The following is a 24,481-nucleotide window of genomic DNA, read 5'->3' as shown; positions in this document are numbered from 1 at the left end:
AAATGGGTTAATCGAGATGTGAGAATTAGCCAATAAGAGTCTGCAACTAATGGGCCAGGCAGTGTTTAAATGAATACAGTTTCCATGTAATTATTTCGGGTAAAGCTAGCCATGTGGGAGCTGGGCGGCAGGAAGCGGCCCGCAGCTCCATCTACATAGGTAGAGGAAGTTGGTCACTAAGGGTCAGTCCTTAGATGCTGTATCTTGCCCTAGCCTCTTCCTGTATGCGCTCTTTCTGCTTCTTGGCCACCACAACCTGAACACAGCTCACCTCCACTCTAAGCTTCTGCTGCTATGGTGTTCTGTTCATCTGAAGGCAAGCAGCCATGGACAGAACCCTCTGAAACCGTAAGCCAAAATAGCATCTCCTCCTTTAAATTGTCTTTTCAGCTATTTTTTTTTTTACTACAGAAAAGACAGTAACATATATTGGCTTAAAATTTTGAAAGCTCCATAAAGGCTAAACAAAACGAGCCCTCAAGTCAGAATTCTGGCTCACCGAGTTAACACACTTTGGGGTAGCTAATCTATCAAGCTTTTGGAACTTAGGAATTCCATTTCCATCATCCTCCAATAAACCCACATTTTACTTGGGAAGTGTTCTTGATAGCCTTATTTTTCTCTGAGACTGGAACTTAGAAACACCTTCTCAAAGCTCCAAAAGAGAAAATTATGAGTGCAAGTTAACTATGTCAAAAAAGAAAAAAGCCTTAGACGTTCTTAGACACACAGGAGAACTGAGTCTTCCTGATACCAGAAGACAGTGAAGAGCAAAGTAGGCAGGAAGTAGAGCAGCTCCCATAAGGCACTGCAGCTCCCATAAGGCATCCCAACCATCAGAAACAATGTTGTCACTGCAAACTTAAGCTATGGGGGGAGGGAGGTTGTTCAGCATTAGATCATTCCAGAAAAGAAAAAATAATTCTTTCCACATAAACTTTGGATTTCCTCAATCTACAGTGATCAGCCTTTCTGGGGATTAAAGCCAGGCAATCTAGCCACACACCAGGAGCTGTCAGTGCACACCATCTGCCTTCCGGAGGTAAAGGCAACCTGCTCTTGAGAGCCATGGTCTTGACGTCAAGAAAATGGCCTTGTCTTTCAAGAGGAAGAAGACTGACAAGAAAAAAAAAATTATACAAGAATAGCCCTAAATTTCTGGAGTTGAGATCAATCAACTCATTGGTGGCGTTGGAAATATTTGGTCAAAAAAGTGATGTCAAAAAAAAGAAACACACTGTCACTTACCCAATGGTGGGGCTGATGTTGTGGTCAAAGTGGTCCTGGACAAACCGACACACGATGCTTGATTTCCCGACCCCCGTGTCCTAGAAGAGAATGTAAGCATGACTGTGAACGTCCAGCAACTCTGACCTGAAATAAACACGCAACAAAAGAACTGCAGGACCGGAAGAGAACGTCTGCTGTCTCCTACTAGAGCATTCTATAGTGCAAAGAAAGAAAACAGGCATGGTAAAAGCAGGTCTAGAAACACATTTCACATACATGCAGCAGTTAGCATGTTCCTAACACATACGATTCCACAGGTGGAGAATGGAGGAGGGGTGTAGGGAAGACGCGTGGCATCCCGCCATGTTGGTAGAAACGTTGTCAGGTTAATCTGCCTCTCTAGATAACACCCCAGAAGATGTCTACTTTCCAATTTCCACATCTCCAACATCGCCTTAGAACGTGGCAAATGGACACCAGCTGAAGTCTGCTAAGGTCTCATTCTTGACCAAACAGCTCTTTACCGCTAATCAAGACAGGGATCCCTTACACCATGGAAATCAAGCGCAGACAAGTGTCTCTACTTTCTTTCTAAAACCTTGCCAAGTGGTTTGGGGAACAACAGACCCAAATTCACAAGGGCCAAGCCCAGACAGATGATACCAGCAGTGTCTGGAGAGACAGCTCATGACTGAGAAACGCAGCAGGCAGCAAGTCAGCTCCTGCCCGAGACTAAGGAAACAGCAGGCAGTTGAGAACAAGGCTGAAATGTCGCAGGAAGGCACTCTAGGAAGCAAGAGAGGGCTATCTTTTAGGAAACCAGGACTTAAGACGTCAGGCGCATTAGGACAGAAGAGGCTACATAAGCTTAAGCAGAAGCCCCAGCTGGGTAGAGGAGGAAGCCCCACATATACAGACACCAGGATCTCCCAGTTAAAGGGTATCGTGCACAACAGCTAACAACCCCAGGGCTTTCCACGCACTATGGACTGAACCTCTGAAGCTATGAGACAAAAGAAACCTTCCCTGCTTTGAGTTGCTTTTCACAGGTATTTTTCCACAGAAACGAAAAGCTGGCTGACTCAGACACCTTAGAGATGTACAGGGGATATATATGGTTCTCGTGTTAAAGATATGACTTCGTTTGTTCGTTTCCTTGTTTATTTATTTATTTATTTATTACGAGACAGCGTCTCTAGGCCGAGCCAGCCTTACACTTCCTATGAAGATGGATGACCTTGGACTGATTCTCCTAATCCTCTCAAGTGCTAGGATTGTAGGGGTGATGGTACCACCGTGCCTTGCTTATACCTCCCTAGGGATCCAACCCAGGGCATCGCCCACTGCTCTGACCAACCAAGTTACATTCCCAGCACCTAAAGGTATGATTTTGCTTTGTTTTGGTTTTTTTGAGACAGGGTTTCTCTATGTAGCTTTGGCTATCCTGGGACTCACTCTGTAGATCAAGCTGGCCTCAAAAGGTGTGTGCCACTACCTCCCGGCTTAAAGGTGTGATTTTTAAAAGCCCCAAGATTGAGGCTGGAGAGATGGCCTGGTAGTTAATAGCACATGATGCTCTTGCAGAGGGCCTAGGGTTCAGTTCCAAGCACCCACACAACAGCTCACAACCATCTGGAATTCCAGTTCCAGGGGATTTAACACTCTCTTCTGCCCTCCACAGGCACTGCACACACTCCTAGTGCACAGAAAATACTTGTGGGCAAAACACTGTTACACGTTTTTAAGTAGACTTAATCAAGGAGCATATGAAGTGACTCAGAGAGGGTGCACGCCACCAAGCCTAATGGACCGAGTTTAATTTCCAGGACACACACGGTAGAGGAGAATTCCCTCAAGCTGTCCTCGGATGTACGGATGGGCTTGCTACTCTAGCTCACCAGAAAAGCCGGTGTTTAACACGGATCATCTCTAGAAGGCATGGAGTGGACATCATGACTGTAAGATGGTATTTGGAGGGCTGGCCTTCAGGTAAGCTCTGCTGTGCTGAGTTGTGGACTTGGAACACAGAGTCAGAGCAGAAGCCCCCGGGACTCAGAATGTGCACTTTCTGCATGAGCATCACAGCTGAGAGGATGTAGCATCTGTCATGGCTGGTGCACGGCAGGGGCGGAGACACCACAACACCCTGAGAGTCAGGCCAGAGAGTACAGAAAAAGGAAGACCTTGGGCCAGGAGAACTATGGGCATTTCCAAGTGGTAGTTTTAGGGCACAAAGTGGGGTGAGCTTGGGTGTGTCCTAAAACATGTGAGGGGAGGGGAGAGTGGAACAAGTCAGAGAGAGAGAGAGAGAGAGAGAGAGAGAGAGAGAGAGAGAGAGAGAGAATTAATTAATTTAAAAAAATTTAAGGCCGGGCGGTGGTGGCGCACGCCTTTAATCCCAGCACTCGGGAGGCAGAGGCAGGCGGATCTCTGTGAGTTCGAGACCAGCCTGGTCTACAGAGCTAGTTCCAGGACAGGCTCCAAAGCTGCAGAGAAACCCTGTCTCGAAAAAAAAAAAAAATTAAGAGTCTAATCAATGCCTGCTGCCTTTGGCCTACACGTTCCCATGGATTCTGACCCAGGTGCCCTCACCACCCTTCCGGGGACAGATCATTTGCCCTCTTCAGCTGTTTTAAGCCCCTCCTACAGATGAATTTCTTCATGCCAGCCCCAGGGAAACGGAAACTCCACAGCTGCAATGCCCTGCCCTGCCCTGCCCTGCTCTGCCCAGGAAGGCACGGCAAACACCCCATGCCGCAAGCATTCCTCCAGGAAACCACTGTGTCCTGGAAGCTGCAGCGCGGGCGGGATGGGGACCACACCCTCTCTGTACCCATACCCCTTTCTTTTTCTTCCTTCTACATCAGGGTTCATGGTTTAAGAATTCTTTCTCAGGGATCTTCCATTGATTTACTCATTCTTCACTCATCCAGTAAGCACCCCCAAATTCCTGCCCTCTCTATACAGACAGTAGGGTCTACTACACTGGTGTGAGTCACCAGTATCTCCCTGGTCCATAGACCTCCTTGGTGGGAGATGGTAGGCTACCATTCCTATCCTGCAGGGGTCCCAGAGGAGTTCTGGGTGCACAGCAGAGTGTCTGCTCACTCATGTCAACCCCAGCACCCAGGGCCTTTAGAGCAGGCTCTCCTCCACCTGGCCCTCCCCTCCCCTCACATCTTTTCAGGTCGCACCCAAGCTCACCACACTCTGTACCCTAAAACTACCACTTGGAATTACCTATAGCTCTCCTGGCTTGAATCTTCCTTTTTGTACTCTCTGGACTGACTCTCGGGGTGTTGTGGTTGTGATGCTCACTCGGGGAGCACACATTCTGACTCTCGGGGTGTTGTGGTAGTGATGCTCACTCGGGGAGCACACATTCTGAGTCTCGGGGTGTTGTGGTTGTGAAGCTCACTCGGGGAGCACACATTCTGACTCTCGGGGTGTTGTGGTTGTGATGCTCACTCGGGGAGCACACATTCTGAGTCTCGGGGTGTTGTGGTTGTGAAGCTCACTCGGGGAGCACACATTCTGAGTCTTGGGGGCTTCTGTTCTGACTCCATGCCCCAAGTGCACAGTAGAGCCTGCCTGAAGCCTAGCCCTCCAAATACCATCTTAGTCATCAAGTCCACTCCTTGCCTTTTACAGATGGCCCATGAGAAATGCCATCTTTTCTGGTGAGCTAGAGTGTCAAGCCCACTCCAGTGCAGCTGAATCCCTGACACAGGTACACTTTGTCTTGTCTTACTTTCACAGTTTGACTCAATAGCTACTGCTTACATATTTCATAGGCAACATACAACAAAATATATTCATTTTAATGTGGCTAGAAAATAGATTATTTTGTAAAGCATAGAGCCAAGACATTTCTCTGACTGGTGACAGGTGGAGCCCCTGAACTCTGGGACTTGGGGGGGGGGGCTCCACCTTTGGAAAGCTGTTATTCCCCTGATGACCACAAGAAGGAGACATGCTCACCTGTTGGCTGGAGAGCCCAGGGTGCCCTCCATTCAAGGACTTCCTTGTCCTGCCAGAACCTGACTGGGATGGACCCACAAAAACAACTGGACTGTGACCCACAATCATGGAGGAAAAGACTAAGTGAGTCATGACTGCCACACAAGGCCAGCCTGGTCTACAGAGCAAGTTCCAAGACAGCCAGGGCCACACAGATAAACCCTGTCTCAATGTACAAAGGTCCTGACTGCCCCCAGTTTAAAGGCCACCGTACTTTCAGTGAGCTTATGCTAATGGAAACTGGTCTATGTATAGTTTTTCCATTCTATATTTTGAGACCATCACAGCCTCGCTTGTCTAATCCTCTGCTATTGCAAAAGCGGAAGCTCATGTGACTTCCTTAAGGTCATACAACAAACCGGTTGGGAAAGTCAGAAGCACATGTTCCCAGTCCCTGTCAGGCCTTCCTGAAGGATAAATCAGTCTCCCAAGCCAAGCACAAATTTTTATCAGACCTAAAGTACCCTGATTGTCCCCTTTCTGGTTTCACTTTGCACAGGTCAAGTTACTCAGCATGGTATGAAGACAGGGCCTCTGTTTTGATAATGATGGGCAGGCGGCACAAACTCGTTCATCCATCTACGCAGGGATACACTATGCAGGCAGCAGTGTCTAGGGGCAGGGGGTGGAAAAACTAAGTTCTGGTTCCCGCAGTGAGACTCAACATGACAGACTTAAACGTGACAGAGCAACCAAGGCAGGGATGGGGTGCTGGCCAGCTGGAGTGAGGATGGCTGGCTTCCTGCAGAGTACCTGTGAGCTAATCACTTGAAAGTAAGCTGCAAATTATTGTTATTTCCCACCTTGCCACCGGTCTGCAGCACTCTACAGCGGAACTGGATCCACTCGCACGCAACATTAGCCCGTAGGAAAACTGACTCTAATCTCAAAGACAACTTACGCTAAACTAAACCTAACTTCCAAGTCTTTAGAAGGAGCTGAGTTTTCCCAGGACTGGAAGATCTTCATGAAACAAAGGACTAGCTAATCTGGATTCCAGGACCATACTGCCAATATCATACAGGAGCAGGGATGAGTGTAATAATTAGATTGACAAAGAGAAAAGTGTGTATTTGCTGACCACATATAAAATCCCAGGCACGAAACTGAACAGTTTATATGAAAAAGGAGCACCTAGCATCCCTTAAGCATTGTGTGTGTGTGTGTGTGTGTGTGTGTGAGAGAGAGAGAGAGAGAGAGAGAGAGAGAGAGAGCCCACATGTGCATGTGTATATATACAGGTGTGCACATGAATACAAGGGCGTATGTGCATGTGTGGTGCTTGAGATGGAAGCCAGGATCCTGAGCACTAACCATTGAGATATGCCCTTATACCCCCCAGCACTAACCATTGAGATATGCCCTTATACCCCCCAGCACTAACCATTGAGATATGCCCTTATACCCCCCTCAGCACTAACCATTGGGATATGCCCTTAGACCCCCAGCACTAACCATTGAGATATGCCCTTATACCCCCCAGCACTAACCATTGGGATATGCCCTTATACCCCCAGCACTAACCATTGAGATATGCCCTTATACCCCCCAGCACTAACCATTGGGATATGCCCTTAGACCCCCCAGCACTAACCATTGGGATATGCCCTTAGACCCCCCAGCACTAACCATTGGGATATGCCCTTAGACCCCCCAGCACTAACCATTGAGATATGCCCTTAGACCCCCCAGCACTAACCATTGGGATATGCCCTTAGACCCCCCCCCCAGCACTAACCATTGGGATATGCCCTTAGACCCCCCAGCACTAACCATTGGGATATGCCCTTATACCCCCCAGCACTAACCATTGGGATATGCCCTTATACCCCCCAGCACTAACCATTGGGATATGCCCTTAGACCCCCCCAGCACTAACCATTGGGATATGCCCTTATACCCCCCAGCACTAACCATTGGGATATGCCCTTATACCCCCCAGCACTAACCATTGGGATATGCCCTTATACCCCTCAGCACTAACCATTGGGATATGCCCTTATACCCCTCAGCACTAACCATTGGGATATGCCCTTATACCTCCCAGCACTAACCATTGGGATATGCCCTTATACCCCTCAGCACTAACCATTGGGATATGCCCTTATACCCCCCAGCACTAACCATTGGGATATGCCCTTATACCCCCCTCAGCACTAACCATTGGGATATGCCCTTAGAACCCCCAGCACTAACCATTGGGATATGCCCTTAGACCCCCCAGCACTAACCATTGGGATATGCCCTTATACCTCCCAGCACTAACCATTGGGATATGCCCTTGGACCCTAAATATTACTCTTATCTTATAAATACTTTCTATTCTGGAACTCAAAGTATTTCTATTACACAAAGGCAGGGGGGGAGGTGGGAAGGGAGGGAGAGAGGGAAGGAGGATCTTGCTCATTGGGTTTCGTTTTCTGAATTTCATTTTGGAGATTTCTCTTTGGCTCACCTTCCAGTTCTTCCTACAGACACACTAACAGGATGAGTGGCGCACAGATAATTTCCAAATATCGATTATATTCTTTTTCAGCTGTATATTCTTACTTTAATCTATTTTTATAGACTTAGGGGCCTTTATTTGCTTTTATCTTTGAGACAGGGTCTCTCTATGTAGCCCAGGCTGGTCTCTAACTCATGATTCTCCCGCTTCAGCCCCGTAAGTACAGACGCTTCGCTTGTGTGGCACCGCGCCAGGATCCCACCGTCTCACCCTTACTCCCCAGATAACTGAAGAGCAAGGACAATTTTGAAAGAGGAAGAAGAGGAAGTTTATTTCCTTCGCTTCCTGTTTTTCTTAGAATAGCCCCCACCGCATCCGGTCATTTTCAGAGAGCAGTTTGTCACAATGTGCAAACTCTGCACAACTGCACAGAAACTTGAGTTCATCTAGTGAGTCTTTGGAGGTATTTCGTGTTAGAAATAAAATAACACAGATTTTCCTTTTGGGGCTGTATGGCAAAGGAACCAACCATTCCTTTGCAAAGTTCCCTTTCTTCACAAGCTCTTGATTGAGCAAGACAAGTCACCCAACAAATGGCGGGGGAAACGCCTCAAGTTCCCATCCCCAGAGGGAACCCCTGATCATATAGAATTTTTTTTTACTGAGACACCAAGCTCTAGATTCAGGGTTTCTACTGTGACATAGTTTGGTTGTGCTTTTTGTTGTTGCTGTTATTACTTTTTTTTTTTTAAACACTTCTTATTTCTCCTGAGTTGCCAAGACAGCAAAAGAGTGAGCACAGTTGTAATGGACAGCTTACAAAATGACTCCCAGTGGTCCCCAAGGGCTGGGGACTCGCAGTGCATAGCTTGACTAAGGACTTACTCCTCAGAATACGGCAACCGTGTTGCTTGTCCCTTCTGCGGAATGTGAGTGTCTTCATCCCCATACGCCCCTCTACCCCTTCACCTTCTCTCTAGCACTTGTTCATCCTTATGAAGCAAGCTGCACAAGGACCCAGAGACAGGGAACTGAGAGAGACCCCAGCACAGGCCTGCCGTAAGCTACAGGGGACTATATTCTGTCATCGGCCTCAGACAGAATGTGAAAGCAAACCCCGTCCAGGTCCACCTTGGCATGACTGTGGTCCCAGCTGACACCAGGTGGCAGCTTTGTAAGAGATCCTGAACAGGGAGGCCTATATATAATTCATTCACAGGTTCCTGACCCACAAGAACTGTGAGGAAACAAGGACACGTTGTTTTGCGTTGGTTTGCGCTGGTAAGTGGAGGGCCCACTTGTTATACAGCAGTGTGTAACTCATGCAGCTGTAAGGGAAGACACATATGAAGCGCCAACTCCACCCAGAAGGCTGTGGGTTGGACTCCTGCAACACCCTCAGGGAAGGAGGGTGAGACCCGTTTTGGTTAGCTAGTTGGCAGTGGAAGAGGCTGGCATAGAATGGAGGAGGGCAATACTGCAGAGGGCTTAGGAGACTCTGCTCTGGGAACGATTGTGTTGAATATTCCACAGAAGTCTCTGGACTAGGAGAAAGGAAAACGACGGCATTGCTTACCTAACAAAATCGACAAAGGATGATTTCACACTAGTGGCAAACCTAAAGTCAACAAATGACGGAAGCATGTATGACGAGCAGAATTCAGTTGAAGAGTACATCTTGAGAGGAGAAACCAGAGCAATAGATCAAAATCAGAGAAACTAAGGAGAAGATACCGGAGCGATAGATCGAACAGAAAGCAGAGAGACTGACCTCGGAACCTGCCTTTCAGACTTCATTTCGGAGCTGCTTTGTGTAGGCACTAACACAGTCCTCCTCTAAGGCCTGTTATGTTGTTTTATCAAGTGCCTCTGCATTTCAGCAGACAACTGTCCTTCACTTGATATCATCCCATCCACTGTGACTCAGCAGGCCATCCAACACCAAGCCACCAGGCCTCCCTCCCTCCACAAGTCCTTGGTTGGCAGCCTTGAGGACCAGGACACATTTGAGAGGAAACAGCAGAAGCGCCCCAAGCTCCCCCTCCACATGCTCCCCCCATCATCCCCCACATCTGCCTCCACCACCACCCCCCACCGTCACAAGCTGTACTCCTGGTGTGGGACTGAGGAGATGATGCTCCCTTCTCATCTCAGCGCCTCAGGTCATTAACACCTCGTAAAAGACACTTTCTCTCAAGATCCTGAAGGGCTTTGGGGGAAACGCTGAACAGCAAAGTCTTGGACAAAGAGGCCCAGCAAGCAATGGGTAAGAATGTGATGTCAGGATCCAGACTCTCTTCCCGCGGACACTGACAGCAGCTAGCAGGCTGCTGGTGCCCTGATATTTCACGAGGAGGCGCCACGTCTTGCTCCCCGCTTCTTTCCCTGCCTTCTGCCCGAGAGCCAGAGATTGGCCAAACTCTTGCTGTGAAAACCCCCACTACTGCTCGATGTATAAAAAGACACACACACACACACACACACACCATCGCACAGGTTCTGCTCCTCTTCAGAGATGCCACTGCGCTGTCTGTCTCTGGTGCTGGGATCCAAAGTCTCCTTGGAGCCCCTACCAGGCTGCTACCCCCTCTGTCTGTCTGCCTGCCTTCCAGTCTGTTTATGGCATTAATAATTCTTCTGATACACTCCTTCGTCCATAGAAATGTGTCTCAGAGTCCTTTTGAACCACCTGCCCTGTCCAAAATCTAATACGATGACTTTCGAATGTCCCTAACTGGTTCTTCCTGGGACTGTGCCCACAGCAACCACCCTGGCTTGCTACCGCCCCCTCCCACATGCTATCTGTACTGCTTACTCTCCTCGTTGCTGTAGGTCTTGTGGACCAAATCTGCCCCTTAAGGGAGGGAGGTTTTATTTGGCTCCCAGTTTAAAGGAGCAATCTATGGTGGTCCGGAAGACACGGCACCGTGGCTGTGAGCGCAGGACGCGGCTTGCTTCTAGTTCCGCGGATTAGTGAACCAGAGAGCAGATCGAAGTGAGCAAGGGCTATAAAACCCCAGAAGGCCCCACCTAGAGGCTGATCATTCAAACACATGACCCCAGGGACACTGCACACTCAAAGCCCAACACTTCCCCTCTCTTCCTTCTGAAGCCGACACAGCCTGTAAAATCACTCACGATTAGGCAAGAGTCTCGGTGCCCAGAGCTCCCGTGTGGTGCTTTGCTCATTAGGAAAAACTGATGGCAAAGCTTCTATTTACACCACTATGATAAAGAGGCAAAATTAAACTCCGTTCACATCTAGAGCACAGCTTCCTATGGAGAGAGCTTGAGTCTGCTCCCTCCGACCATCCCTCTCTCCATCTCAAGCAAACACATGCCTCCTCAGCCCTTGGTTATGGCATCCCTGGAATTTTAGAAATGGACCTTAGGGTGTCTGATATCAACCACATGCGCACACATGAAAGCTTGTATGGGCAGGTGATTTTTTTTTTTCCTGGCAAGATGATCCCTCGTCTGGCTGTTAATGTGATCTAAGCCCTAGATGTTACTTCTCCTACCTAGAGAAAGTTGACATGTGGAGAAGCCTGGCAAAGGTTGCTACAGTCTGGTGTCAAGACTTTGCCAGCTTCAGTCAGTCACTTCTGCCAAAAGCATCAGACGTGATCACGTGACCCCGCTTCATGCTGGGGTATTCATCTTGTTCTGGGAGCCAAGGTCATGGTTTGGAGGCACAAGTTCACAGGCACTTAATTTAATCTGCATAATAAGTTACACAAAGTTAAGTTATACAAAATTAAATTATACAAAATTACGTATACCATTCATCTACCAGAAAATATGCCTGTCTACATTCTAGTTTTATAAAAAAAAATATGACTGGTATTATGAGGGGAAATGAAAGATAATTGGATGGGCTAAGAAAGACGGGGACCTGCTACAGGAACGACATCTACAGTTTATTTTAGAGTGGAGGCTTCTGTGGTTCCACTCTGCCCCCTCCCCACTCAGCTCCCAGCTCTCTCCTGAACGGTCAAGAAGATTGCAGTTAGACTGAAGCAACCCAGCCAGCTTACAAATAATGATTTGGTCAGATGTACTAAAGGAAGTCTGTTTCTTCACTTGGTGGTTTGGACCACTTCAGGTGCCAAGAAAGCTATTCCGGTCCTTCCCTGAACTCAGCATGTTTCTGCTCCACCCTGCTCTGATTGCCCCACCTGAACAGCGGCTTTGGGAAGCTGGCCTCTTTATCCATGAGCCGGGCTTCTCCCGCAAACTAGCACAGAAACTCGTCTGTCACCCACAAATACATGCTGAGGAATCCTTGCCCGATATCTGCCCTCTGGGTATGTGACTGACAGTCCCTCTCCCAAACATGGATCGTACCCCAGGAGGAGTTCTCAGAGTCGCAGCCAACGCCGAGCGTTCGGGGTCCCTCTCCACGAACTTGCCTTCCCACTAATGTCTCTACATAGGAAACCATGTGGCCATGAATGCCAGGGTCAGCCAGGGTACACCCTGCCATTCTGCTGAGCACAGGAAGAAAGCATGGCGCTGGAGGTTTTAAGTTGCATTGCTTCTTCATGCCGGATCCCAAGCAGGGAATTCATTTCCCCTTCTCACCCACAGCTGGAGCACAGAGGCTATGTGTCCAGCAGCATTCCCTTTCAGTGCTTCACAAAACCAGAGCACCCTTGGCCAGCAGATCTCTCCCTCCACACTCACATCTCCCCAGGCTCCCCATGTAGATCTCCCCCCCCCCCCCCCCCCCCCGCCCAACCTGCTCAGGTGAGGCTTGTTTGTCAGCTGGGGCTACAGTAATTCCACACTCGGGAGCTCAGTTTCCAGAGAGACAATAAAACCGTGTGAAGAGAAGAGGGAAGCTGAACCTGGACCACACCTGCAATCCCCTGGTACAGAGACACAAAGACACAGAGGCAAGTGAGCGCGCACGCGCACACACACACACATACACACACACACACACACATACACACACACACACACATACACATACACACACACACAAGCTGGGGAAGGGAGAAACAGAAGAGAGGGGAGACAGTGACACTAGCCAGAGGGAACGGGATGGGTTTCTTTGCCGCATCCCACAGAAATAAACATGGTTTGTCTCAGCACAGCAGAGTGGTCCAGTAATAAATATCGGAGTTACAGCCACTCCATTTCAGCTTGATAGATCGAGATCTGGAGCTACTCCTGAGGAGGATTTGGTTACCAAGTTTAACAGAAGCAGCACAGAGAGAGCTGCCATAAGGCTGAGATGTGGGGGGGCCCAGGGATACGCCTTTCAGGAAAGAGTCTGATAAAATTGGTATAGAAAACAAAATAAAATTTTCAACAGTCACTACCCCCCCACACACACACACTGTTCAAGGGTGCAGAATTCTGTGTGGTTAGACCCGGTCTCAGGGAATAGACACCCAAGATTTAGATCTCAAGAGTCTCTGTACTTAGGTGCTCCGGTCTGTATAAACAAGGCAAGAGTTGGGGCTGGAGAGATGGCTCAGAGGTTAAGAGCATTGCCTGCTCTTCCAAAGGTCCTGAGTTCAATTCCCAGCAACCACATGGTGGCTCACAACCATCTGTAATGAGGTCTGGTGCCTTCTTCTGGCCTGCAGGCATACACAGACAGAATATTGTATACATAATAAATAAATATTAAAAAAAACAAGGCAAGAGTAATCCTTGTCCCATTGATTGTGTGAAAGTTAAAGAGAAAGTTCTGGCTCAACAACAGCTAGTCACAAGAGTGGAACCTCAGCCATTTAGAGGAGCAAGGCTGATCTCCAGGTGCTCACTGGTGGGTGGTGGCAAGAGCTCCAGCATGTGTGAGGGGAAATTTGTGTGACAGGTGTATCTCTAAAATGACACTGCGTGTGAAATAGCTCCTCCAAAGACCCCAGACCCCTTCCCAATGCTGCCTTCACTTCTCACCCTCCGCTGCATCCGGTACCGTGAGAACTCTGTGACCCTGCTCAATACATTCCTTGTGGGGCTTTTGTTTTGAAATGTTAACAGACACATCTAGATGGAGGAATTCGCACAAATTCTGTAGCCTTCTCTTAGTTCCTTTATGTGTGTGTTCAACTTGACACTAACACACTTCTGTTCCCCGGTCTTCAAATTACTGCAACGTAACAGGACCGTCACTTCTTAAACAACAACGGCACGTGTCCCTGGGTACTGAGTCATGGTAAGATAGGAGCTGGGAGCTCCAGGGTACTAGTGCACCACTGTAGCTAAATGCACTGCACATTTCAAAAATGATAGGAAAGTATTTTGAAAGCATTCATCACAAGAATTGACAAATGTCCGTGGAGGTGATTACGGTTAACTCAATTTAAACATTACACAATGTACAGATGTATTACACTTTATTACATTTGTCCCATTGATAGACACATAACTTCTAATCTGTATTGGTCAGAATTTAATTTCTGTTTTTATTTTTTATTACTATCATTGTATATACAATGTTTGTGTGCAGGCGCACACACGCCACCTGTACATATGCTGCTGTGCACTTGTAGCTATGCCGCTATGCACCTATAGACACACTATTGTACACCTGTAGACACGCTGTTGTATACCTGTAGACACGCTGTTGTGTACCTGTAGGTATGATGTTGTGCACCTGTAGACACAGTTGTGCACCTGTACACATGCCACTGTGCACCTGTAGACATGTCACTGTGCACCTGTAGACATGCCGCTGTGCACCTGTAGACATGCCACTGTGCACCTGTAGACATGCCGCTGTGCACCTGTAGACATGCCGCTGTGCACCTGTAGATATGCCACTGTGCATCTGTAGATATGCCACTGTGCACCTGTAGACATGCCGCTGTGCACCTGTAGACATGCCGCTGTGCACCTGTTAAGTATTGATTACTGGTTTTCAACTCCCACTTTCTTCTAGAAACTATATACTCCAAATAAACTGTTACACTTTTATTGAGTTGCAATTTGTCTATTAAAATAACTTGTTTTGTTGAGACAGGGTTTCTCTGTGTAACAGCCCTGAGTGTCCTAGAACTCCCTTTGAGACCAGGTTGGTCTTGAACTCACAGAGATCTGCCTCCTCTGCCTCCTGAGTGCTGAGATTAAAGTCATGCACCACCATGCTCAACGCTAAAGTCCACCATTTTAAAGTGACTGACTGGTGGCATTTGGTACATTCTCTTTGTTGTACACTGAGAAAGCTCCTAAGCAGTGCTACATCAATGTATCCATTAAGCAACAGACTCACGGTTCTTCATGTCCCACAGCTCCTACCAATCACATATGTTCATTTCCATGCACATTTGTTTAAATAGAACCACACAAAAGGTCATCTTTTCTGTCTGGTTTCTTTCATTTAAAATCAGGTTTTCAAGGTTTACCCTCATTAGAGTACACAATTGATATTTCAGTCCTTGGTGCTGGGGTACCTGGGCAAGCATCGTACCATTGAGCTGGCCCAGCCCCAGTCTGTTTCATTCCTTTGTAACTTGAATAGTTCTCTGTATGTGTATTGCAATAATTGGTTTATCCACTCACTGTTAACAGACTTGCAGGCTGCTTCTGCCTTTTGACTGTCATGAACAGGGCTGCTATGGACATTCATGTACAAGTACTTTTCTTGCTAGTGACTTCTCTAGGTATTTGCAGTATATCTCGTTAATCTGATTAATTTGAGTAGCCACAAAAGTACTGCTTTTCCAGAGGCTGCACCGTTTCACATGTCTGCCAGCTTTCACCGGCTCTGGATGACAAGACCATTTATTCCCTGGCATTAAAGCCCACTTAAGGATTCCAGCATATACTGAAGACCAGTTGAGACATCCAACCTCATGGGCTGAACAATACCAGATTATTGGTCTTCCCACTGGTAACTAGATAGACCACAGCCTGTAAACCAACCTAATAAATCCCCTTTCTCTATATATACAATTCATTCTGTAGTTTCTGTTCCCCTAGAGAACGCTGACTAATACAGGGTCCAATTAAAACACATGAATAACCGTTTTCCCAGCACCACTGTTAAAGAGGCTATTTTTCCCCACAGGATGATTGCGGTACCCTTGTCAATATCGGTCCACCGCAGAAGGAGAGGTTGATTTCTGAAATCTCAACTCTATTCCACTGGCCAATGACTTATTAAGTCAACCCTATTTGGTTGGTGTTAGTGTAGGTTTGCAATAAGTCTTAAGATTGGGAAATGTGAGACCTCTAACCTTCTTCATTTCCTACATAATTTGACTGCACAGAGACTCTTGTCTGAAAGTGTAAATTCTACTCCTACAGAAAAGGGGGTGACTTTGTGACTTTGGATAGTAATAGTGCTGCCTCTGTGGCCCACTCTAGCGAGAATCATTGCCTGAACCCATTAAGTCTTTTAATTCATGAACAGGGATACAGCCCCGCTTACTTAGATGTTCTTAGGTCTTTCTGGAAGGTTTTATTTGTTTTGTTTTTTGGCTTTCAGTAAACCTTAAACCTCCTTGGTTAAATCCCATTTGGCCTTAGTGTATAATCCTTTTAATATCTGTAAGGTTTTATTTGCTACACACACACACACACACACACACACACACACACACACACACACACACGGGGAAACCTGGTCTGCAGTCTTCTTGCATCTTTGTCTCTGGTTGTAGTATTAGGGTAAGACTGATCTCCTAAGGTGAGTTAGGATGTGTTTCTTCTTGCTCTGTTCTTCTAGAAGAATCTGAGAAAGTTGCTGATAAACTTCTTTAAATGCTCGAACTTAGAAGCGGACCACCTGCCCTGACCTGTTCTCTGTGAGGTTTCTCATCATCGCGCCAATCTCCTTACCTGTAACCAGTCTGATGCAAATTCCTTCTTCTCTCCACCCACCTGCCCTCCCCTCCCCCTAGTCTTTTCAAGACAGGATTTCTCTGTGTAGCCCTGGCTGTCCTAGCACTAGTTCTGTAGACAGGATAGCCTCAAACTCAGAGATCCACCAGCCTCTGGCTCTTGACTGCTAGGATTAAAAGCATGTGCCACCTAGCCTGGCTAAAATCAAGATTTTTTTTAAATCCTAAATAAATTAATAACAATAATAATAATCAAAAGTAAATCAACTCGGGGACTGGAGAGATGGCTCAAAGGTTAAGAGCATTGCCTGCTCTTCCAAAGGTCCTGAGTTCAATTCCCAGCAACCACATGATGGCTCACAACCATCTGTAATGGGGTCTGGTGCCCTCTTCTGGCCTGCAGGCATACACACAAACGGAATATTGTAAACATAATAAATAAATATTTTTTAAAAAAAGTAAATCAACTCCCTTTATACTTTTTTCAGAAACATAAAATGTGGTTAAGATTTTATTGACCTCATTATTAGTGAAAATTGGGATGTTACAATCAATTAAAACAGGTGGTCCTGCCAAGTGTAGTGGCAGATGGCATTAATCCCAGCACTCAGGAGGCAGAGGCAGGCAGATCTCTGTGAGTTTGAGGCCAGCCTGGTCTAACAAAGGGAGTTCCAGGACAGCCAGGTCTGTTTCACAGAGAAACCCTGTCTTGAAAAAAATATTTTTTTAATTATATAGATATAGATAGATACAGTCAAAGCATAATTTATAGAAATACACATAAAATAAAATAAAATTGTAAACACAAAATTGGCTTTTCCCAGAGTTGAGAAGTTCATCTTAGCCACTGTCAACTGACTTTTTTTATTAAATATAAATAATAATGACTTGCACTGCTAACAATTTACATAGATGTTCAGCTGATCTGAGCGAGAGTAGATCAGACATCTTGAACAGTGTACAGGCACGATGGATTTCCCCACTGGAGACAGTAAGTAAGATCTTTTCTGCTTGTTTCAAATTTCCTATCAAAGGCTACCAAGATGGCTCAGCCGGTAAAAGTGCTTATGAAAACCTGAGTTGGATTCCTGGGACCCACATGGTGGAAGGAGAGAACCAACTCCCTCAAGATGTCATCTGACCTCCATACACACACCACGGCACCAGTGTATATAGCCCAAACAAGCACAGATAAATAGATGTAAGGAAGGGAGATTAAATTTCCTATGAATATGGCATAAAAAGTAACGGGAGAAAAACCAAAGGGCTTTGCAGAGTCAGTTATTTCACTAGTAAGACTGGGAAGCAGAGTGATTAAAAAGATGGGTCATGCGCCACCGTGGTGGTGGGAGCCTAAGACCACAGGAAAGAAAGATGCAGATCGGGCCTGCAAGAGGGCTGTGTCAGGCAGCTGCCAAGGCTTCTTTGAGAGCCAAGACAGTGTGTCGGGGATGAGTAACACAACTGGTTTTGCAAGTCGCTGAGCAGACACCCTGGAGCAGCTGGGAGCAGGAAGCACATCCGGGCTCTGGAAGCTGGCAATCGGTCCAGTCTGTGTCAGCAGAAGCTGTGATAAGGAGTTACGCCAGAGGCTCCTTCCTTGGGAACCAGCGTTCTTGGCTGGGAAAGCCGGGGACACACACGCCCTCACAAGGAGTGTGGCTGCACGGTACCAGGGGGAAGACACTCCGACTGTCTATTCGTTAGGCCTTAAACATTCAGTTATTTAAGATAGTCTCTGCCCTGCTCTCTTCAGCAAAGGTTGTTTCTGGTTCTTGTGTAAATTACAGCTATTTGTGTGTGTCTAGACATCATTCCTCCTTTCCGGGTTGGCAATGTCCAAAAAGGGAAAGTCACCAGATGCAAAAGTAAAAAGAAAAAAAATCACAAAATTCTCAGAAAATGAGAGTCATCTGAGGAATAAGTAGGCTCCAGGGCTGAATTTTGAAGTCCTTATTCCTCCAGGGAGAATTCTATTCCAGCACGTGATTCGCTTACTTTGCGCTTGTTTTGTTTTGCTTTTTGGTTTTTTCCACGCAATTGTGATTTGAACACGAGGTCTCGGGACTGGCAGACAAGTGCTCTACCAATTGAGCAGCATCCTGACCCTTCTCATTAGTGAGACAAGATCTCACTAAGTGGCCCAGGCCGGCCTCGATTTCACCAGAGCCCAGGCTAGCCTTGAACTTGGATTCTACTGCCTGCGGCCTCTGCAGCAACTGAAATCGCAAGCCTGTGGCACCAAGCCTGACCAGATTACTTCTTTAGACAGGATCTCTCTATGTAGTCATGGCTGTCTGGGAGCTCACTATAAAGACCTGGCTAGCCTGAAACTCACAGAGATCCCCCTACTTTTGCCTGCTGAGTGCTGGGATTAAAGGCATGTGCCACCATATCAGTATTTTTTGTCAGTTTTTTGAAACAGGGTTTCTCTGTGTTACAGTCCTAGCTGTCCTGGAACTAGCTTTTGCAGATCAGACTGACCTCGAACTCACAGAGATCCACCTGCCTCGGCCTCCCAGTGTTGGGATTAAAAGCGTGCACCACCACCGCCTGGCTTCAGATTGCTTTTTTTGTTTGTTTGTTTGTTTGTTTGTTTTTCGAGACAAGGTTTCTCTGTAGCTTTGGAGTCTGTCCTGGAACTCCCTTTGTAGACCAGGCTGGGATTAAAGGCGTGCGCCACCACCGCCCGGCTTTCAGATTGCTTCTTAAATGAGGACTATTCCCATCTACAGCATTTATAAATTAAAATATATTAGAAGGCAGAAATAAAAAAAAATCTATGGAAAAAATGCACAGCCTATCCTTAAGGGCCCTGGAAACGTCCCTACAGTCTCCATCAGAGTCTAGTGTCCCTCCTCCCAGTACCACGTCCGTGTCCAAGACTGTCTGTCCCCACAGAACAGGAAATGGCTGGAAACCCTCAGGATCCCGTGCTTCCGCCATGCAGAGAGCATCCACCTGGCCCTGGTGTAGGAGACACCTACCCAGCCCTCCCAAGGACCCTGTTTGAAAAAAAATAATCCCACATCAAACCCACCATTTTAGTGAAGTCTGGCCTGAATTGTGGGGACGTTAACTCTGCCTTCTGATAGGCAATGCAGGCTGCGAATGGGGAATGGCCCCTAGCCCCAGAGTTCGACCGTCGGACTGTCTGCTTTGGAGTCTGCTAACTTAATCCCTTGCTTCTTTCTTCTAAGGTCTCCAAGCACCCTACCATACAGGACGCCTGTGGGCAATGGCTGTGGGATATGTTCTACCCAGGAAAGATACAAAAGAGCTAATGTGAAATAATGAAGTCAGTCCTCATCATCACAGCAAACTGGTCATGTGGTCCAGGAGGGGGACTGCTGGGGCAGCAGGAGATGCCGGGGCAACTGGGATTGACAGCAGCCATCCACGGCTCAGAAAGCCAGCAATGCACACGGTTGCTGCGTGTGCATGTGCGCGTGTGAGTGCAATCCAGGGAAGGGATCAACGCTTGGGGTCAAGTGTGACTTCCCTGTCCAATGTGAGTCTTCCTCCACCAGCGCCCCTCTCACATGGACAGGCTGTCCCTGTCCCTGGACAGGAGGCCTGGAGCTGGGAATAAGGCCTCATCAGCTCTGATCCATGCCTTCTGGCCTGGTGGTCCACCCACACACGATGGTTTTATCTTGGCTGCCCAATTCTGGAACCCTATTCTGATCTTCGTTCTATCCCAGGAGTGCCCAGAATCAGCCTCTCACACTTCCTGAGAATGATTTCCCAGTGGGGCCAGTGCCTGCCTCAGCCTGGAGCCTACCAGGGTCCTGACCAGGAACAGCATGCTACACAGCAGAGACTGGGCTTCTGAACTCGGAGGTCACATGCTACCGACCTTGTGTACCACGGTGCTCACGGGAGGCCGCTGCTACCTTGAAGACCCCTGCGGGGCAGCTGTAGTTTCACTTCCCAAGGACACCTGCTTAGTTCACTCCTTCAGTGTGGGCTCAGTAGGTGTGAGAGGACCTTGTGAGTCACTGCTAACTACCCAGTTCACTGGTAAACGGAAGCTTTGACTTTGCGTTTCAAGAGGCTGTCTTTACTGTAAAGTGACATCATCCTGGGGCAATAATGTAAAGTAAATCAGGTTTCTGAGCAGAACTTGCTTTTCTGGAAGTGTCAGGGAATCAGACACTCTGGTTAGAGAGGGAGGAACAGGCTGGCGCGTGCTAAGAAGTTATCACAGCAGGGGCATTCAGTACCCTACCCTTGTCAGAAGCCTTTGAAGGGACCAAGATAGAGGTAGGAGCTGTGGGTTTAAGGCTAGTCTAACCAGAAAGGCAAAGCTTTCCATAAGGCTGTTACTTCTCTCTCTTAGAGCCTGGAGTCTACAGTAACAATCTATTCTAAAGTGCATCACACAGTTGGCCTACGGAGAGAGCCTTCTTGAGACTTTATAAAGCGTGTACAAGAGCCCCTGGGGCCTGAAATCCCATGTTGCTTCTTCATCTATAAGGGAAAGAAACTTGAGTTTTAAAAAAGTGCTTGGGAGGCTGGAGAGACAGCTCAGTGGTTAAGAGCACTGGCTGCTCTTCCAGAGGTCCTGAGTTCAATTCCCAGCAACCACATGGTGGCTCACAACCACCTGTAATGAGGTCTGGCGCCCTCCTCCGGCATGCGGGCATACATAGAGGCAGAATGTTGTATACATGATAAATAAATCTTTAAAAAAAATTAAAAATAAAAAAGTGCTTGGTCATCAAACTGATAGCTACCTTTCCCCATCTCCCTCCCAGGGAAAGGTACCTGTGAAGGTCTGACAAACGATACTGGAGTATGGGCATTATGTTGACCCCCCCGTAGTCAGCTCAAATGACAAAGGAGGAAGATGGTTCCTTAAGGGTGCTCTATTGAGACCTGCCTTCCTGTGGTCTCAGCAGCAGATTGCATCTAGACCCGTGAGCCTATATTCCCTGATGCCTGAGAGGCTAAGGCACAAGATCCTTTGAGCCCAGGAATTTGAAGTCAGCCTGGGTAACATGGCAAGGCCTTATACCAAGGAAGAAAAAGGGAAGAAGAAGAAGAAGGTGGCAGAGAGCCTAATTTACAAGCTGTGTTTTCCTGTCTGACCTATTTCTGCTCCGTACACTGTTCCCCTATGAAGGATGAATTCCTCCAGACTGTGTTCTTATGGATTATGGGTTAGTTTTGGTTTCTGTGGGGTTGTTGTTGTTTTAGGAAAGTCTTACTCAGTAGTCCAAGCTGGCCTCAAAATCACAGCAATCCTCTCGTCTTAGCCTCTTAAGTGCTATAAGTCACCAAGCCTGACTCACAAATCCTTACAGCAGGAAAATTCATATTTATAGCCTTTGTTTACATAACATGGCATTATATCAGGCATTACAATCCATTTTTTAAAGGTCAATATCTTCCCAATGTCCTATTTGGAAATAATGCTGTCTCAGTAGATTAGAAAGGATATTTTTTCTTCCTTAATTTTCCTACCATATAATACTGCCATAACATAGAACATTTTTGTGTCCACACATGATGATTCTCCCTGCACACACCAAGCACTGTACAAGCTGGTTTCCTCAAGACACCAGGTAACTACAGGCTGCTTTCCAGTAATTAGCTCTGTTCTGATGCCATCCACCCAGAGACCACTTCACACCCTCCGGCTGAGGGCTCGGTCTCCATCCACCCAGAGACCACTTCACACCCTCCGGCTGAGGGCTCGGTCTCCATCTCCCCAGAGACCACCTCACACCCTCCAGCTGAGGGCTCGGTCTCCATCTCCCCAGAGACCACCTCACACCCTCCAGCTGAGGGCTCGGTCTCCATCTCCCCAGAGACCACCTCACACCCTCAGGCTGAGGGCTCGGTCTCCATCTCCCCAGAGACCACCTCAAACCCTCAGGCTGAGGGCTCGGTCTCCATCTCCCCAGAGACCACCTCAAACCCTCAGGCTGAGGGCTCGGTCTCATCTACCCAGAGACCACCTCACACCCTCAGGCTGAGGGCTCAGTCTCCATCTACCCAGAGACCACCTCACACCCTGAGGCTGAGAGCCCGGTTCAGAGAGTACCCCTCTGTTTTAGATGTACTTCTGACCAAATAGCTACAAATCTATGGGGTTCCAATGACACCCCCCTCAAATTTGATTCCCCTGCCAACAGAACTCAAATGTGTTTTCCAGTCAATATAGACATTAGAAAGATAACGATGCAAAAGCACAGAAGGGGAGGGAATGGGGATGGGACTCAGTGCTAGCTACCATATCCTCTCTGAATGCCCCACCCTCCAGGAAACTCCACAAGTTCATCTGTCTTCGAACACTCCAATCTTGCCCTTTGAACCTTTAGAGAGACAATAATGCACTTAGCACAGGCATGCCTGATTAAACCTGATTAAATCAACCATCAGGCCCTCTCCCCAGAGGTTATGTGCGGGACTGAAAAAGTCTCCTCATCTCGCCTTGGTCTTTGTTGAGAAAGGCTTCTTATTGGCACTGAACATTCTGGAGACGGACTACAAGTCTTCCAAGAACCCTAAACTCTAGTTGTGTCAAGGACACAGAGATGAAGACCAAATACGTATTTCCCAATACCATCTCATCCGTCCACATTTAGTAGACTGCCATCTCCTAACAGGAATGGGTCAGGGGAAGTGTTCTGGCTATCACCTTCCAGGTTACACTAGCACCCCCCCTAAGCAACTGTGCCTCTTTTCATGAAATGCCCCGTAGGCTGTCACAACAGCTAACAGTGAGCATCATTTAAATACTAGCAGGCTGGGTGCCTGCCAGGACCATGCGCTTGGTAATCCTGTCCTGTCCGTTAGACAAAACTCTTTTTATGACCACTCAGTCACAGGAGCTTTTCATTAAAAGAAGCAGGAGGGGGCAGGGTATCTGTTAGAACCGTCTGACCCATTTAGAGACCTCTGCCGTGTTCCTTCGTTGCAGAGCGGTTCTACCCCTCCGAACATCACCCACCATAATGACTTGAGACTGTGTAATCAGCATAGGACAATTTGGTTTGGCTCTCAATTCTCTGCCTTGGTGACAACCTATTACCAAGCCATGAATGATTGTCTTTAACACCTGGTGCTAGACCATGACCAGAATAATAAACACGTGTGCTTGCCCTCGGGACAACATTTCTGTGGAAGACCTACAGTGGAGACGGCAATAATTTGCCCATTAGTAGTAATGCAAGTAGCGGCATTGTTTACCTGCCCCAAACCGAGTACCCAATGGAAAAGCAAACATATTTCACAAACAAAAACATTGCATATTGAATTATAGATACCTTTCTCTCTTCACACAGCCTCTACTACAACCTAAGTAAAGGGATTTATATCACTATATTACATATTATCATATACCACATACGGTATTATATAGTGTATGCATATGTACTTACTACTTCGGAGGCATGACTGATGCTGGCCTTAAACTGAACTAGACAGACTCCCCTATGGACAGAAAGGATTGCGACAGCATTGCACTGACATATGGAACCGTGCTTTTTATGGCATTTGATTTGAATCTCTATGTGCCTGACCCTTGTCATGGTAGCAAGACACCTCACCCCTGCACTACCCACAAAGCTGAGAAAGTCACCTTAGTACCCAGTTCAAAGATAATTAACCCATCCTCTGCTAGACAAGTAAATCTGTTGTTGTGGCCTTAGAATCAGGACCTAAGCCATTTACAGGTAAATATGTAATAAATTCAAACAGCTATTTTAAAGAAGAAACTACAGATAATACATATTTTGAGACAAAAATAATATGCCCTGTGTCTTTTACCTAATTGGCACTTAAGCATTTTCGAGCGTTAGATAAAGGCTGTAAATTTACCGTGGGAGTTCTACATTCACTCAGGGAATCATGACTGCTATAATCTGAAGGATTTCCAGCTCAGTTACAACCCCCTGGCCTTTGGTCAATCTCATTATTAACCAGCATTCACTGGGTCAACTTGGACACAGGCTACATACAGTAACTCAAC

At 47.2% G+C, this 24,481-nt stretch overlaps 1 protein-coding gene across 1 annotated transcript in view; it reads right to left on the bottom strand.

Moving 5' to 3' along the window:
• Rab31 (RAB31, member RAS oncogene family) overlaps positions 1 to 24,481 on the bottom strand; it is a 119,815-nt gene that overhangs the window by 70,692 nt on the left and 24,642 nt on the right. The window contains exon 2 of the mRNA XM_075951313.1: positions 1,249 to 1,328. Coding sequence (XP_075807428.1) covers positions 1,249 to 1,328 — 80 coding nt within the window. The remainder of the gene's footprint in view (positions 1 to 1,248; positions 1,329 to 24,481) is intronic.

This window comes from Microtus pennsylvanicus, chromosome 17 (genome assembly GCF_037038515.1).
Source record: "Microtus pennsylvanicus isolate mMicPen1 chromosome 17, mMicPen1.hap1, whole genome shotgun sequence".
Taxonomy (NCBI): Eukaryota; Metazoa; Chordata; class Mammalia; order Rodentia; family Cricetidae; genus Microtus; species Microtus pennsylvanicus.
This window is presented reverse-complemented; position numbering and strand designations above follow the sequence as displayed.